At 49.3% G+C, this 16,562-nt stretch overlaps 1 protein-coding gene across 1 annotated transcript; it reads right to left on the bottom strand.

Moving 5' to 3' along the window:
* Positions 1-547: 547 nt before the first annotated feature.
* RND1 (Rho family GTPase 1) lies at positions 548-7,710 on the bottom strand. Its single transcript, XM_029955641.1, has 5 exons — positions 7,487-7,710; positions 6,621-6,708; positions 3,900-4,009; positions 2,909-3,043; positions 548-1,643 (listed from the first exon to the last, which is right to left on the bottom strand). Exons 1-5 carry the CDS (start codon positions 7,604-7,606, stop codon positions 1,398-1,400), a joined length of 699 nt encoding a protein of 232 aa, XP_029811501.1. The 5' UTR covers positions 7,607-7,710; the 3' UTR covers positions 548-1,397.
* Positions 7,711-16,562: the final 8,852 nt, after the last annotated feature.

The raw sequence follows: 16,562 nt of genomic DNA, 5'->3' as shown, positions 1-16,562 counted from the left end.
ACCCATGAACATGAGATCTGACCTGAGCCGAAGTCGGAGGCCTAACCGACTGAGCCACCCAGGCGCCCCTAAAAATTTTTTTAATGTCATTAGTTCTAGGGCACCTGGGTGGCTCAGTCAGTTTAACATCCGACTCTTGGTTTCAGCTCAGATCATGATCTCACAGTTTGTAGGTTGGAGCCCTTCATCAGGCTCTGCACTGATGGCATGGAGCCTGCTTGGAATTCTTTCTCTCACCCTCTTTCTGCACCTCCCTGCACTCTTTCCCTCTCTCACAAAGTAAATAGACATTAAAAAAAAATATCATTAGTTTCAAGGTGGGGAAACCCTGCCCTAGGACTAAAGAGATCTTCATAGGCTTATTGGACTTGGGTAAGGTTTGGGCCAGGCAGAGCATTGGGGGAAAGGGAGATCCTTGTTGGAGACACCAGGAAACAGTGGAGGCAGTCACTATGCAAGCCACAAACAGGGCCCCGGGATAGCTCCTTCCTCGTTATCAAAGACCAAACAAGGGAACAGAGAAAGAAACAAAGAAAACAGAGCCAACTTCTTTATATGTGTTATATTTTTCATTAATAAATAGGTTTTCTTCTTTAAACACAGAACATATAACAGATTGAAACACTCCCCCCTCCCCCCAATTCCAAAGACAAGAGTCTATAAAACAAATGCCAGCTGTACTGCCCTAAGGGCAGAAAAAGTCTGGAGACCCCCACCCAGCCCTGTCCCCTGAAGCACCACCACCCCCACACTGCAAGAGAAGGGGGTCTGGGGCTTCTCCCTTGGACCCTGGGGACTTAGGTGAGAAGCATATGAATGTATGATGTCACTTCTCCATGAGGCATGGGCTATGCAAAGATGAGGTTTCCTTCTCATTGGCTCTGACCAGCTCCTGCCCTTCTCATTTCAGTTCCGAAGCACCTGGGCTCAGCTCCCAAGGGAGCTGCCTCTTAGTTTCCCCGCTCCACTCCTCTGCGGCTCCCTCAGAGGGGAAGGGAAGGGCTCAGGGACCCCTCCGGTCCCCTGGCCCACATGGAAGCGCTATGTGGAAGAGGCATGATGCTGAAGGTGAGGCTCCTATAGGCCCCCAAGCCCATGAGGCCAGCATGCCCCCCATACCCCCATACCTTTCCCTCCTCTGGAGCAGGGGACACTGGGGCAGCCGCCCCCACCACAACCTAGAGCCTGGCTTGGGGTGTGATGGTTCTTTCTCAGTGTCAGGTCCTCAAGCAGTGCCTGGCTCTTTCCTTGTCCCATTCCTGTCTCCTTCCAAGCCCTCACCGTGGCTGTCTGAAAAACTCGTGTCCAGTGTCCTAAATTGTCCCATCCTCCCTCTCCCCGTGCCTCTGCAACCCAAGGGAGGAAGTGGGAGGTTGCCTCCCCTCTCCAGCCCCACTTCACATAATGGAACAGCTTTTGGCCTTTTCCTTCTTGAAGGTAGAAGAGATGAGTTCGGAACGACTGGGGAGGTGAAGCAGTCGCTTGGAGAGGCTCCGGACAGGGCTCTTTGGGGGCACTGGGCTGGGCTTGTTCAGACACACCATGGACGCTGTCCGGAAGATGCTGTGGATACTCTTTTCTGAGGTAAAAGCCGAGCCTTCCAGGTAGATTTCGGCACCCAGCTGCTTGGCTATCGCACAGCCCTGCAGAGGAGGTGAGGTCATCAGTGCAACACTGCTTTCTGTGCTGAGTGGCACTCCCCAGGGCTACTCCAGATGGACCCCAGGGCCGGTCTCCCACTACCACCTTATACTGATTACTTCCCACAGGTGCAGCCTAAGTGCACCTTACTATCACCTATAATGCTTTAAAAATTTTTTTATGTCTTTTATTTATTTTTTTGAGAGACAGAGAAACAGTGTGAGCAGGAGAGGGTCAGAGAGACAGGGAGACACAGAATCTGACGCAGTCTCCAGGCTCTGAGCTAGCTGTCAGCACAGAGCCTGACGCAGGGCTCGACCCCACGAACAGTGAGATCATGACCTGAGCCGAAGCCGGATGCTTAACCAACTGAGCCACCCAGGCGCCCCTGTAATGCTTTTAAAACTATATTGATACCAGACCAAGTAAATCAGAATTTCTGCAGGCAGCGCCTAGGCATTAGTATTTTTAGATTTCCCAGATGATTCTAATGTGAACCACTGGTTTAAAAGAAATGATCCTTATGCTCCCATGTGAAAAAGAAATTATCCAAGGGTGAATGGGTGGCTCAGTCAGTTAAGCCTCTGACTCTTAATCTTGGCTCAGGTCATGATCTCATGGTTCATGAGATTGAGCCCTGTTTTGGGCTCTGTGTGGAGCCTGCTTCAGATTCTCTCTCTCTCTGTCTCTCTCTCTTTTCTCTGCCCCTACCCTTCTCTCTCTCAAAATAAATAAAATAAACTTAAAAAAAAAAAAAGAAGAAATTATCCAGGAATATCAGTAAAAATGCAATTTCTTTTTTTTAAAGATTTTTTTTAAGTAATCTCTGTACCCAATATGGGGCTTGAACCTACAACCCTCAGATCAAGAGTCATATGCTCCACTGACGGAGCCAGCCAAGTGCCTCCAAAACACAGTTTCTATATCTTTCTCCTGAAGTGACTTTATAGGTGTGGAGTCAGGAATTCTAACAAGCACCTTTAGTGATTCTAATGTAGGTGGTCAAAAAAAAAAGTCTGGGAAATACTAGCACACACAGGAATGACTCACCTGCCAACCTATAGCATATGTTGGGGTAAGTAGTTACTTACCACCTCTGCTAGGTGACTGATTTGCTGATTACAGATGGCCCCCCAGGACACCAATTCTCCATTACTTTAGTGAGAGTTTGAGCAAGGGCCACATTTCAAGTCCTTTACCTATAGCTTTCGCCACCCCACCTTTAACACATGCATGTGTGCACACGCACGCACATGCCCACACACACCTGCTCATAGGAGATGGGTGCCTGTTTCTGGTGGGACAGCTCCATCAGTGTGCTCAGGTCTGTTCGCAGGTCTGTCTTGCAGCCAATAAGCAAAACACGGGTGCTAGGACAATAGTCTAGGATTTCTGTCCTCCACTGAAGAGGGAAGGGGGAAGGAAGAAGGAAGGGTCAGTGGCTGACCTGCAGAAGCCCAGTTGGCAACATCACACATACCATCTGCTTATCGCCAGCCCAGCCCTCCCTGAGTCACAGCATCACCAGTGCACGGATTACATCATCTTCCTGCCTGTGAGGCCTTTGGGGCCACGGGAGTGCTGACCCAGGAGCTTACCCCTCATTCAACATCCCAGTTCACCAAAGAAAGCACAGGGGCAGAATCTCCTCCCACTCTCTGCCAAGCATATATGGGGCATGGATCTGGCCTCTAAGGGCTTCATGCTACCAGAAAGCCAGGAGGGATTGGGAGGAAACCAATCAGTCTCTTCCCAAGGAAAGGAAATAATCCTAAAGTCTCCTGGAAAAGTAGTTCCACAGGGCATTCTGAGACGCTTCATATGGGTAGATGCTGTCATCCAAACCTGGCATTTGCTACCAGCAGTTCTGCTCAGGCCTGCCTGCCTTGCCCAGTCCCACTGGGCCTGGGATCAAGGTCTACAGATGCTGACTCCAAAAGACCCCACCTCCAACCCTCCAACCCTATCACTGAAAGGTTCTGACTTTCAGTCCTTCACTTCCTGAGTCTTCAATGCCACCCTCCCTTGCTGGGCCCCTGGCAGAGCAGTATAGGATACAGCAAAACCAGGAGGCAGAGGGGGGAGATCTGGGTTCCAGTCCCAGCGCTGTAGCAAATGGTTATGGCTTCAGGAAAGTCTCTTCCTTCCCTGGCCTCAGTTTCTTCCTGCTACAGAAGAGGGGATTAGACAACAAGGTCCCCAAGGTTCTTTCTTGTTCTCAAGATGAGTTAGAGATTGCATGGTTTATCCGGACTTACCTTCTTGAGCGCACTATCCACTGTCTCTGGTCGACTGATATCAAAGCATAGTAATACTGCATCTGAATCACTGTAGCAGAGTGGACGGACATTGTCATAGTAGGGAGATCCTGGTATGGGGGAGAAAGAGCTGATGGTGAGCCATGGCATTTTCCCTTCCCTACAGGCCTAATCCCAGAGAGACCTGGAAATACCATTCTTGGCTCTTAGGTTACTTGGCCCCACCCATCTCCCAGGGGAACATGCTGCATCCTGGAAGCTTGGGACCTGACCACCTGCCAGAAAGCAGTACAAAAATATCATCTTCCTTAGCCCTGAAAAAGGGAAAGGGGGAAATCAAAGAGGTGGGGTGGATAGAATCGAATTTGGGTCACCTACAGTGCACTTAATTTAAGGTCTACCATTCCTCTGAATCCCAGAGGATGCTCCCACCCCTGTAGAGACCAGGGCTTGTGTACGGTCTCTTTTCTAAAGAGTCTGCCTGTTGCCCAACCTCTGCTCCTTGCTTCTGCTTCAGGGTCTCCCCAAAGGAAAAACAAACCTGCCTGTTACATAACTGGCCGCCCTGCTTCTTTGCCACGGGGTCAGAACTCTAGGAGGCTGGCAGGAGAGGAAGAACATCACGGATTCAGTGTCTTACTCTTTCTCCCTGCAAAAAGCTGCAGCCCCTGTCCCCCAAGATGTCAGGGAGGCAGTTTCAAAGATAGCAGCACCACTGGCTAGGGATTTAGAGTCTGGAGAAACGGTCCCTCCCTGGGAGGGCAGCAGGCAATGCAGACCCAGGTGGTCCAGTATGGGAGAATGCTAGGGACTCAGCCTACCCCCCTCCACCCTGGGGAAGGAACAGTAGCAGATTTGGAACTCAGACAATCCGTGCTCAGAATAGCAAGCAGCCCCTCTCCCTGCACCACGATCGCCATGGAAACTGGGGGGAATCCAAGCTGGGGTGGGGGATTGGTTGTTTAAAAAAAAAAAAAAGAGTAAAGAGGAGTTGCAGTAACTGTCTGCCCCTTCAGCACTCTGCCCCCAACCCGGTCTGAGATCTGAGGTGGGGTCTTAGCACCGCAGCACTGGGCAGAGAGGGCACTGCAGCACTGGGGAAGGGGGAGGGGAGGGGAGGAGGCCTCCATTCTGGCTCCAGGAGACCACCCCCAACAAGACCAGCAAGGGAATAATGGGAACAGGTTCGACCCTGGCCCCTCCAACCCTGGCCCCTCCGTTGGCAAGCCCCATCCCACACCCCGTACCACTTCCTCCTTCTTTGTGGACACCTAATTTGAAAGAAGGAGTTTGAAGATGACTGACAGATAGCCTGCATCCTTTAGGAGATTAAGGGGTGGGGATGCGGCACAGGGAACAGATACCACTTTGCTGACTTTCCATTATCTGGACTGGGATTCAAGAGCTGCATTCCAGCGGGGGAGGGGGGAGCATTCTGGGGCAGTGGTAATAAAAAGAGATGAGCCGCAGTAAGATTCTGTGAAGACTGAGAGGTGGGCAGGGGACGGCAGATGAAATCCCGTATATCATGTAGCCAAGCTGCATTCTAGTCAGATCCAGCCTGCATAGCACAGTCCACGATCACCAGAACCCTGCCTCCCAACCCCTGGAACTGCAACGGAGGAAAGCATACCGGGTGGAGGAATTATTGCCTTGCTTTGTTTTGGAGAGTCGGGGGAGGCAAGTGGAAATCTCATTTTCTGTTTATCCATCCCCTACCCCCAATCTTTTCAGACCTCAAAACTGGATCATGGGAACAACAGCTCTTTGAAGAGTAGGATGGCATATTTATTATATGTAACAGGAAAGCCCTAGTGATTTACACAGTTCCTCTTTACACTCAGCCTGAATATCCATTTTTAGAGGGTGGATTTTCTTTTCTTTCTGTTATTCCTGGCTTTTAGTCCTTAATTAGGACTCTGAGCCCAGTCTATTAAAAAAGAATTGGGGTAAAGGAGGTAATGAGGAGGGATCAGAATCAAAGCAAAGGACAACCTAACACTGAGGGTTTATGGTTGAGAGGCTGGAAAAATATTGTTTTCTACATTCCAGAAAGACCCGGCATCTTCTACCTCAGCCCAGTATGGGGGTGATGGGGGGGGCTGTCACACCCCCACCACCCCACCACTATCTACAACCTAACTGTGCCCCACATTAAAGCCATCTCCCCTACCCTCCAAAACATCGATGATGCTTCGCTTGGTGCCTGAGCCGCAGCAGTATGACAAGTGGAACGGAGCTGCGGCAGGCGGACAGCAGTGACCCAAGATGGAATGCAGGAGAGAAAACTGAGTCAGGAGCAATATTCCCCCCAAAGCAGGCTTGTCTCCGGGCCTCAACCCCAACTGCCTCCAGCAGCACTGACTCCTGCCTCTCATTTGGCTTTGTTCTGGGGCAGTAAAGGCTGGGGTGGGGGCAGAGAGCAGGGAGTGGAAATGGAGAAGCCCTACCTGATAGCCCCCTAGTTGTAGTCAAGGTCCATTCACCTCACCATCCCAGCCCTCTGAAGGAAGGAGCTAGAGCCAGAGAAGTGACTTCTGGGGCTCATCCACTCTGCACCCCGGGACCAGCCAAGCAAGCAATCTTCAGGTCCTCCTTCTGTCAGTTTCCTGGCCAGTACCATACATACGTCTTCTCCCCACCAAAGAGGGAAACAGTTTGAGAGCAGCTATAGCAGACCAGTAGAGGTGGGAAGGGGGCATTTGGGGTGGGCAGTCTTACCTGAGGTATCCCAGAGACTGAGCTCCACCCTCTGTTCCTCTGTCTCCAAGCAGGCTGTGTAATTCTCGAACACAGTGGGCACGTACGTCTGTGAAAAGAGAGGAACCAGTCACACCCGGGCGCCCCTACCCTCATAACCCTCTGGTTAGCGCTGGCTACATAAGAAGCCACTCACCCTATTGAGATACTAAAGTGGCAGGGGATAAGGAGCGGGGAGGGGTGATACCTGGGGCAAGAGGGGCCACACGGGACAGGAAGGAGGGGAGCTTAGAGGCACAGGCACTTTGCTGCGTGGAAGAAAGCAATCTGAATGACTTCCCGCCAGGGACAAGCCCCTCATATCCTGCATGCCCAGGGCGGGGCAGACACACAGATTTCTCACATCTCCAGACTGGTCTCCCAATTTTAGAGCCAGCCGCAAGCCAATTCTAGCTCTTCCTTTTCTCCCACAAGCCCCTCGGACCAGCAGGGCAGCAGACGCCCGCCTGCGGACATGCTCGCAGAACCTTCTGAGGATGCGATGAGGAGACGGGCAGGTATTACGTCAGGAAGAAACCCCAGACTCTGAAATGCCTCCGGTTCTCTCTCCCCAGAGCCGCCTCCAGGACGAAGGGAGGTAAGAAGGCATTTGATCGGGGCCCATGGGTGAAGAGGTGAGGGGGAGGCAGCTGGGCGACAGAAGTGGAACAGGTCTCAGGGGAAGCTAAGGCAGCGCGGTTCTCCAGCCGGGCGCCTGAGAATGGGGCAGGCTGGGGGGGGCGGGGGGGCGTCAGCTGGGGGAAGCTAGCTCCTCCGGGCAGGTGGGCACCTGGGGAAGACGAGCGGGCGAGCAGAAACGCTGGCCAGCAGGCGGGCGGGCGGCTCACCTCGGGATAGCAGTCCTTCGCTAACACCTGTAACATCGCTGTCTTCCCGCACTGCACATCCCCCACCAGAACCAGCTTACATCTGGCCACGACTGGCTGGGGGGCCCGTCTCTCCTTCATGACCGCAGCCTCCGCGGGACTTGGACTCCGACTCAGAGAGGAGAGGGCTGCGCCAGGTACCTCTCGGCACAAAAACCCAGCCGAATTCCTCGCTTCCCTCCAAATGAAAAGGAGGCCGGCACGGCCGCCTTATATCTCCCTGGATGAGCCAATCGCAAGAGGAGGCGGGCTCTGTCGAGGCCAATCCCTAAGGTGGGATCCCCTCCAGCAGCCAATGGTAGGGGGATCTGAGTCAGTGCCCTCTTCCTCCCTTCCCTTTCTCTTAAAGCTGCACCGTTGCTTCCTCTGCAAGGGAATTCCCACGCTGTTTGCATTTGTATTAGGAAAGGGGAGGGCACGTGAAGCAAAATTAATGGTCTTGAGTGTCCATCAATTAGTGTCAAAAGCAAACTGGCCATGTAGGCAGAAAATGAGGTCAGGCTGGCATTGTCCGAAGAGAAGAGCAGAATCTGCCCCAACTATAGACAGGTGGCACCCGAGGTGGGGGTGGGACGGTGGCCCCACAGATCTCTGACCTCTTTGTTCCATCTCATTCCCATCTTCTAGCTCCCTCTCCCAGAGGCTCCTGCTATACCCCTTTACCAGTTCCTGCTGTACCCCTTTCATTGCCCAAATCTAGAATCACCTTCAAATAAATAAATAATAAATCTGTAGATAGATCAATCGATCGATCGATCGATCGATCTTCTTGCATCATCTGGAAAAAAACCGCACAGTTCCTGACCCAGAGATTGGCAGAGAGAAAGGAATGAGGGAACCTGGCAAGTGGGGATGAGAAAGAGGAGGAGAATAAAGCAAAGTCTCTGTCTTTTGGGCCAGCTAACCTCTCACCATGTGGAGAAGGAGCTGCCCAGGGGTGTTTGTTCTGCCACATGGGTTCAGCTTCCTGGATGAATCAGGCACAGGTCCAGTTCCAGGTTGACACTTACTAATGCCAACAAGCTGTGGATCACCTGGTCAAAGTTCAGACTGGAAGACTGGGCCTGAGACTTTGGATCAGCAGGCTGGAGGGCAACCCAAGGTTGAGCTACGGGGCCTATGGGCCCTGCCCCTCAGATCCTCCCCACTAGACAGGACCATGGGTTTACACAGCTCCAACTGCCCACTGATCACTCAGGAACTAAGATGGTCTAAAGAAGGCCTCTTGGGGATCGGGAATTGGAGCAAAGCTCATCTTGGGCAAAAATGAGAGCACCCCAGGGTTTATCTTTAGATCTCTTATCCTTGTCAAGCTCAGCACCTCTGGAGCATGCCTGGATCTTGTTCTGTCTGAGCTTTACTTTCACCACGATTCTTTTCCCTGTTCTAAAGGATGCTTAGAAACCTTTCACAGGGGAAAAAACCAAACAAACAAACAAACAAAAAAACCTTTCCCAGACCCAAAGTGACAGATGTCTAAGAGTGAGATTTCCACTGCTCACTATAGACAGGAGGTGGAGGGTATTTTGAGAAGCTGGCTTAACCAGCGTGCCTCTCGTCAAATCCTGCAACATCCAAGCCCAAATTATTTGGGTTAGGGCCTGGGCCTGCACCATCCTCTACCCATCTCCTAGGGCCCCCCAGTACAGGGTCAAGGATTGCCTAAGGGAACCTCCAGAGTAGGAAGAGTTACCCAGGTGCTACCATAGCCTCCTCTCCCAGGCACTCTGGAAGTTTTTGCCCCACCTCATCCCTGAGACCTTATGTCAGTCCTCAGATAATGTTCCATCTGTAGAGTGTGTCCTCTTCTTGCCCTTTTTCAGCCAACTGACAGCCCCTCTGAACTCCCATAAGTATAGTTTGGGAGAGTTCCAGGAACAGCTGTAAGATTACAGACTGCCTCAACCTGGAGTCCTTTCCCTCAACCTGACCTTTTCCTCCTCTTCCTCACCCTCAGGCTCATCTGGACTCTGTTCTGGAGGCCTCCATGGGGTTCCCACACCTCCTCTTAACTCTTAACCCAATGGTAGTCCCAAAGGACATGTTCTCTACCACCCTCCCCCCACACACCCTCTCCACCAGCCATTCCAAAGAGACATTCAGTGTCAGTAAAAACTGTTCCCGCCACGCAAACAGCTTTCTCTGGCTTCTAACAAGATTGCTATTCCTGAGCTCCTCTGAGAGAGAAATTCTGGGAGCTGGTGCTAACACAGATTCTTCTCTGGGTGGCTGCATTTCAGGGTAGGGCAGCTGAAAGCCTGAGCTGTGAGACAAAGCAGGCGCCATCATGGTGGATTCTCAAGATGTGTCTGAAGATATTTTGCGGGTCACCTGGTTATGAGCTATGATGGGAAAAGTGATGTGCGTTACGTCAGAAGGCAGCGTGGCAACATGAACAGAGGATGGAGCCAAAGTTCAGCAGGTCTGGGTTTCGGACCCTGCTCTGCCCTTAACAAGCTCTTAGGACATTTGCGTAAGTCACTTCCTCTCTGGGCCTCTGTTTCTTTAAATGTAATGTGAGGGGTTTGTACTGGAGAAGGGGGCTTTTGCTTTTCTTTCTTTCTGTCTCTCTGTCTCTCTGTCTCTCTCCCTCGCTTTCATAGTTAGATTCCTCCTCCTACGTTTGTTTAAACCTCTTCCATGTGCCTTTATGTAAAAATCTATAGCAAGAGTAATAAACTTACAAGGTGGCTCTTTCCTATCAAAACCAGAAAATTAAGACAAGGTTATACTTGAAAATCTTATCCTAATGTGGAAGAAGCCAGGCACAAAAGACTGCATACTGTCTGGTTCTGTTTGTGTGAAATGTCCAGGATAGATGGACCAAAGAAACAGGAAATAGGTGAGCAGCTGCCTGGGGCTGTCAGATTGGGGGGCTGGGGAGTGACTGCTAAGGGATACAAGGTGGTGAGTGGGGTGACGGGGGTGATTGCAGGAGGTGATTGAGGGTGATACAGGGAGTGAGGGGTGACGGTGCAGATGATAGGAGGTGATATGGGGTGGTGATGGGAGGTGATGAGTGATACAAGGTGGCAATGGGAAGTGATGCGAGGTGATACGAGGTGGTGATTGGGAGTGATGAAAATCTCCTCCATTTGATTAGGTGATGGTTATACAATTCTGCGAATATACTAAAAACCACTGAATTATGCAGTTTAAATTGGTGAATTGCATGGTATTTGAATTATATCTTGATACATTTGTGACTTTAATAAATAAGGTTATAATTCCAAATCTTATTTATGTAGTCGCCTTTAACTTTTTTTAAAGCTTTTTTTTGTGAGTGTGGAAATGTTCAAACATTTAAAAAGGGAGAAAGAATAATACAATGAACCCCTATCCATCCATCACTAAGCTTCAGTAATTAGCAATATAATCATCTATGCCCTCCACCCACCTCTCCCACTACAACCCCTGCACTGGATGATTTCCAAACACATGATAGACATCATATCATTTAATCCATAGATATTTCATTACTTATCTCTAGATTTTTTTTTAAATATTTTTGATTGATTTTCAAGAGACAGTGAAAGACAGCATGATCAGGGGAGGGTCAGAGAGAGAGGGAAACACAGAATCTGAAGCAGGCTTCAGGCTCTGAGCTGTCAGCACAGAGCCTGACACGGGGCTTGAACCCACAAACTGTGAGATCATGACCTGAGCTGAAGCTGGATGCCAGACATTTAACCAACTGAGCCACCCAAGCACCCCTCATTACTTATCTCTAAAAGGAGCTTGGGTTTTGTTTTTTTAAAGGTTTTATTTTGGGAGCACCTGGGTGGCTCAGTCAGTTAAGCATCTGACTTCAGCCTCACAGTTCATGGGTTTGAGCCCCATGTCAGGTTCTGGGCTGACAGCTTAGACCCTGGGGCCTGCTTCGGATTCTGTGTCTCCCTCTCTCTCTCTGCCTCTCCCCTGGTCGCTCTCTCTCTCTCTCTCTTTCAAAAATAAATAGAACATTACAAAACATTTTAAAGATGTTATTTAAAGGAATATACCTTTAAAAATCTCTATAATCAACATGGGACTTGAACCCACAATCCCAAGATCAAGAGTTGCATGCTTCACTGACAAGCCAGCCAGGTGCCCCAGGAGTTCGTTAACATAACCATAATACTATTATCACAACTAAAAAGAAATAAATAACCCCTTAATATCATCAAATATCCAGTCAGTGTTAATATTTTCCCAACTATGTCATACATTGATTTAATCGAAAGCAAGGTCCACATGTTGAACTTGATTGATATGGCTCTTAAATGTCTTTTATTTGATAGGTTCTCCCTCCCATTTTTATCTTGAAGTTCATGTGTTGAAGAAACCAAGTTGTATATTCTACAGTGACTTCCATATTTTGGATTTTGCTGATTGCATCTCCATGGTGTTGTTTACATGTAGTAAACTTCTTTACAAATTCAATCTTATCCAGAATCCCAAACACAAAAAAAGATGAAAAACCAAACTGCTCTGGTTGAATCAGAATGAGGGACTTGGAGGAGTGCCTGGGTGGCTCAGCTGGTTAAGTGTCTGACTCCGACTTTGGCTCAGGTCATGATCTCATGGTTCGTGAGTTCAAGCCCCGTATTGGGCTCTCAGCAGACAGCTCAGAGCCTGGAGTCTGCTTCAGATTCTGTGTCTCCCTCTCTGCCCCTCCCCTGCTCACGCTCTGTCTCTCTCTCACACACAAATAAATAAACATTTAAAAAAAATGAAAGGGGCGCCTGGGTGACTCAGTCGATTGAGTGTCCAACTTCAGCTCAGGTCATGATCTCACAGTTTGTGGATTCTGGCCCTGCATCAGGCTGTATGCTGACAGCTTGCTCAGAGGCTAGAGCCTGCTTCGGATTATGTCTCCTTCTCTCGCTACCCCTCCCCCATTCATGCTCTGTCTCTCTGTGTCTCTCAATAATAAATAAATATAAAATAATAATAATAAATTTTTTAAATTAAAATTTTAAAAAATGAGGGACTTGGAATGGGGATCAATCAGCCACCCTCCTGGGGTACTTCTAAGGGATAAACTACAGGGGACACAGTTTCAAACCACTAGCCTATGGGGCACCTGCGTGGCTCAATTGGTTGGGGTCCCACTCTTGGTTTCAGCTCAGATCATGATCTCACAGTTCATGGGTTCAAACCCTGCATCAGGCTCTGTCAGTGCAGAACTTAGGATTTTCTCTCTCTCTCTCTAAGTAAATAAATAAATAAACTTTTAATAAAATAAAAAATAAAAATCACTAGCCTGGATTGTGTGGTGTGTGTGTGTGTGTGTGTGTGTGTGTGTGTGTGTGTCTACCACGTGTTCAAAGTTCAGGACTGCCTTATCCTTTTTTTGGCTCTGATTACTCTGATAAATTATCTGGGACAGTGACAGAATACACAGAGGTGTTCAGGGTGATGGCAAGTTCAAATTCGCTCTGATTCTTACCAGAGGGTACACAAGCTCAGTCTTTTTCTGTCCTAGGGATCCTTACAAAGAGCTCCCAGAAACCTGCCACTGGCATCCCCTAGATGCCTGGCAGGAAGAGGCCCTTTCTTCCCATCCCTTAATTGGATTCAGGCACCCCTTTCCTTGGTCTAAAGCCACAACTCAGAATTTCAAGGATCTCTGGCCCCAGGCACTTGGGAACTCCTGACCTTCTGACAGGGCATTTTAGCTGGAGCAGCCCCTGGAGTGCCAACCAAGTTTTTAAGACTCAGTACTTGCCTTCAGAGAGCCTACAGCTCTGAGGGGAAACAAGGCAGAGTCCTCAAGCTAATTAAAACTGAGTGCAGTGGGAGGGATGAGGAGGGAGGGGTGAGATCTGGCTTTGTGACCTGGAAGGCAACAGAAGAGGGTTTCAATTCTGATATAAGATTGATGAGGGAAGAATGGAAGAATGTGGATGCAGGAAAATGCTAAGCATGCCCAAGGACCGAAGAATCAATCCCATTCACTGGAAGCACGATTAAGGGTAGGGGGTGGGGCATTTGGGCTTGAGGACATAATTAGGAAAGGAGATCTGGTACTAAAATATCATAAAATGCACTTAAAATCCCAAATATAGGAGTCTGTAGTTTATTTCTTAAATTAATTAATTTTTTTATAGTTTATTTATTGTTGAGACAGAGCACAAGTGGGAGAGGGCAGAGATAGAGGGAGAAACAGAATCTGAAACAGGCTCAAGGATCTGAGCTGTCAGCACAGAACCCGATGCGGGGCTTGAACCTGTGAACTCGGAGACCATGACCTGAGCTGAAGTCGAACCGACTGAGCCACCCAGGCACCCCTAGCAGTCTGTAGTTTAAACATTACTTAAAGCAAAAGGATATGTTGTTCTTGTCAACACCCTCCAGGCAAAGACCACCAACAGTGACAGTTGAAAAAAATTGGGGGTCGAGATTAATTTCAACAAGGAGAACACACAATACCCTGGGGCTGGGGGCATCCAGGAAAAGGGCATCAGAAAGGACTTAGGATTTACACTTACATTTGCTGATTTAGGGAGACGTCAAGGAAGTAGGGGTTTTCTCTGTTGTCAGAAAGCTGGGGAATTCTGAGATTGGGAAACTTAATAAATCTTGTTAGAAGGTAGTAGGAAGGAGCTGGGTGAAAAGCGTGATTGGTGAAGAAAGCAGCCACTCCCACTAACTAGGATGGGGGTTGTTTGGCCATATTTGTGGCTTGGACAATGTTCTTGTTTTTGTCTGAGTTTGGATGTGACTACAGTGAAGTCTTGTTCTTGATGCATCGCGGTCATATAGTGGCCTGGCCTGATGGTGGAGTTCTGTGAAATTGTTTATGTTCCCCAGGAGGAAACCAAAGCCCCACTGTGAGTGCCAGGCCCATTCCTGGGGATTTTCTCCCTCTGGTGCTCGTCTCCACTCCTCTTCCTGGGAGCTGGGTGTTGCTACATCAGTCTGGTGAGAGATTAGGAGAAACAAAAGGAAAGAGGAGAATTTCCCAAGAAAACCTCCTGGAGGAAGTAGCATTGAGCTATGATGTAAAATAAAAAAGGAGGCTAAGAGGGGGCCAGAGTAGAGGGAATGTTCTGACAGGAATAGATGGCCTGGAAGAGAGAGATGGAGACTTGGAGAGAGGACCAGGGACTGCATGCCTAAGTGTGTGAGAGTAAAGATGTACATAGGAGGAGGGGCCTGGGTGGCTCAGTCAGTTAAGGAACCGATTTCCGTTCAGGTCATGATCTCATGGTTCATGAGTTTGAGCCCTGCATCGGGCTCTGTGCTGACAGCTCAGAGTTTGGATCTTGCTTCGGATTCTGTGTCTCCCTCTCTCTCTGCCCATCCCCAGCTCCCACTCTGTCTGTTTCTCTCTCTCAAAAATAAATATAACATTTAAAAAGTGTAAAAAAAAGATGTACATAGGAGGAGAAAAGACACATGCATACATACACACACACACACACACACACACACACACACACACACACACACACAGCTACGTGAATTGGACTGAGAATTAGGAGGAAAGGACGAAGTGGCTGAGGAATGGTCAGGAGGGGAAGACAGGGGAAGAAGCCTGTGCTCTGTCCTGTTCTGGCAGAGCCGGAGGAACAGAAGAGCCGAAGGCAGCCGCAGGAAGTTCAATGGAGCCACACAGGGAGCAGGTTCCGGGGTTGGGAGACTGGTGAGGCCACAGCTGCCTTCCCCTGCCACCACTGGGGCTTGGTCAGGACCAAGGTGGCCTTGCTGGGTGAATGGTAGGGAAGCCTCACGCTAAGGGAAGAAGACACCCCGGAAACATGGGGGTGAGCTGGACAATGATGTAGACCCTCTGCCAGACCGATCCTCAAGTCCAGCCATTAGCTCATCCTGTCAGGTAGCAGTTCCCTCGCCCTCCTCCGCCCTCTCTGGCTCTGATCTGACAGCATGGAGCCTGCTCGGAATTCTCTCTCCCTCTCTCTCTGCCCCTCCCTGTCTCTCAAAAATAAATAAATAAACTGAAAACAATGTTTTAAATAAATAAGTGGCCAGAATAAAAACAAAAACAAGAAACTACATAGATCATGTCCATCCTCCGCTTAAGTCTTCCTAGGGGTCAGGTCCCCTTTGAATAAAATCCCAGTTCTTATCCAGCTTCTAGAGCCACGCATGAGTGGCTGCCCTGCCCCCCGCTGCCCTCACCTCCGACAGTCTCACTCTCTCCCACTCTGCCCCAGCCACACTGAACTTGTTTTGATTCCTCCAGTAGTAGCTTCCCACCTTTCCGTCCACAAGTCACAGTCAGAAATAACATGTTAACCACAACCTAAAATGTAGACACACTCACACTTTATAAACATGTACATTTACTTATGTATACACACACTTTTACATTTATATTAATGTTAAAGTTTCCCCAAAGCATTTACTTGTATGAAGTATAATTAAATTCAGGGCTTTTCACTGCTCTCCCTCTGGCAGAAATAATGCGCTTCTCCTCCACTGTCCCGGCTGCCACCTTTAGTGTCCAGTTTAGTGTCATCTATACAGAGAGGTCGCTGAGGCTACAGTGGCCACCTGCTCATTCTTTTCCATGTTCTCTGGCAGTTGTCACTATGATATTTTCTGGTCTATGTTTTTTGTTGACTGATTTTGTTGTTGATTGTCTTTCTCCTCCACTCGGCTAAGGCGGACTCTGTGGGGGCAGAGCCTTTCCGGTAGGGCTCTCTGCTGTCTCCCGGGGCCTAGAACAGTGCCAGGAGCACAAAAGGGGTTCAGTCACTGTTTGTTGACCTGAAGGAATGACCGTAATCAAGACTTTTTCCCTCTGAGCCCCCCCCCATATCATCATCGACAAAATTCAAACTTGGACTTGCTCCCTGAGAGCCCTTTTGGCTGTATCTAGAGTCAGTTTTCAAGGACACAGCAGAGGATGCACTCCAGACAGCCAGAGTCCAGCAGCAGCAGCAGGACAGAGATGGTCAGGCAGTCACCTGTTTTCCATCAATCCTGTAGACCACTGAGGACGGGGCCTTGTTTCCAGGCTGGCGAAAGCCTGGCACTGAGCAAATAATGAAAAGGCAGAACCAGGGGCAGCCAGACCTAGTGAGAG

This window comes from Suricata suricatta, chromosome 10, assembly GCF_006229205.1.
Source record: "Suricata suricatta isolate VVHF042 chromosome 10, meerkat_22Aug2017_6uvM2_HiC, whole genome shotgun sequence".
Lineage (NCBI taxonomy): Eukaryota > Metazoa > Chordata > Mammalia > Carnivora > Herpestidae > Suricata > Suricata suricatta.
The sequence above is the reverse complement of the archived record's forward strand: the minus strand, read 5'-3'. Positions and strand labels throughout refer to the sequence as shown.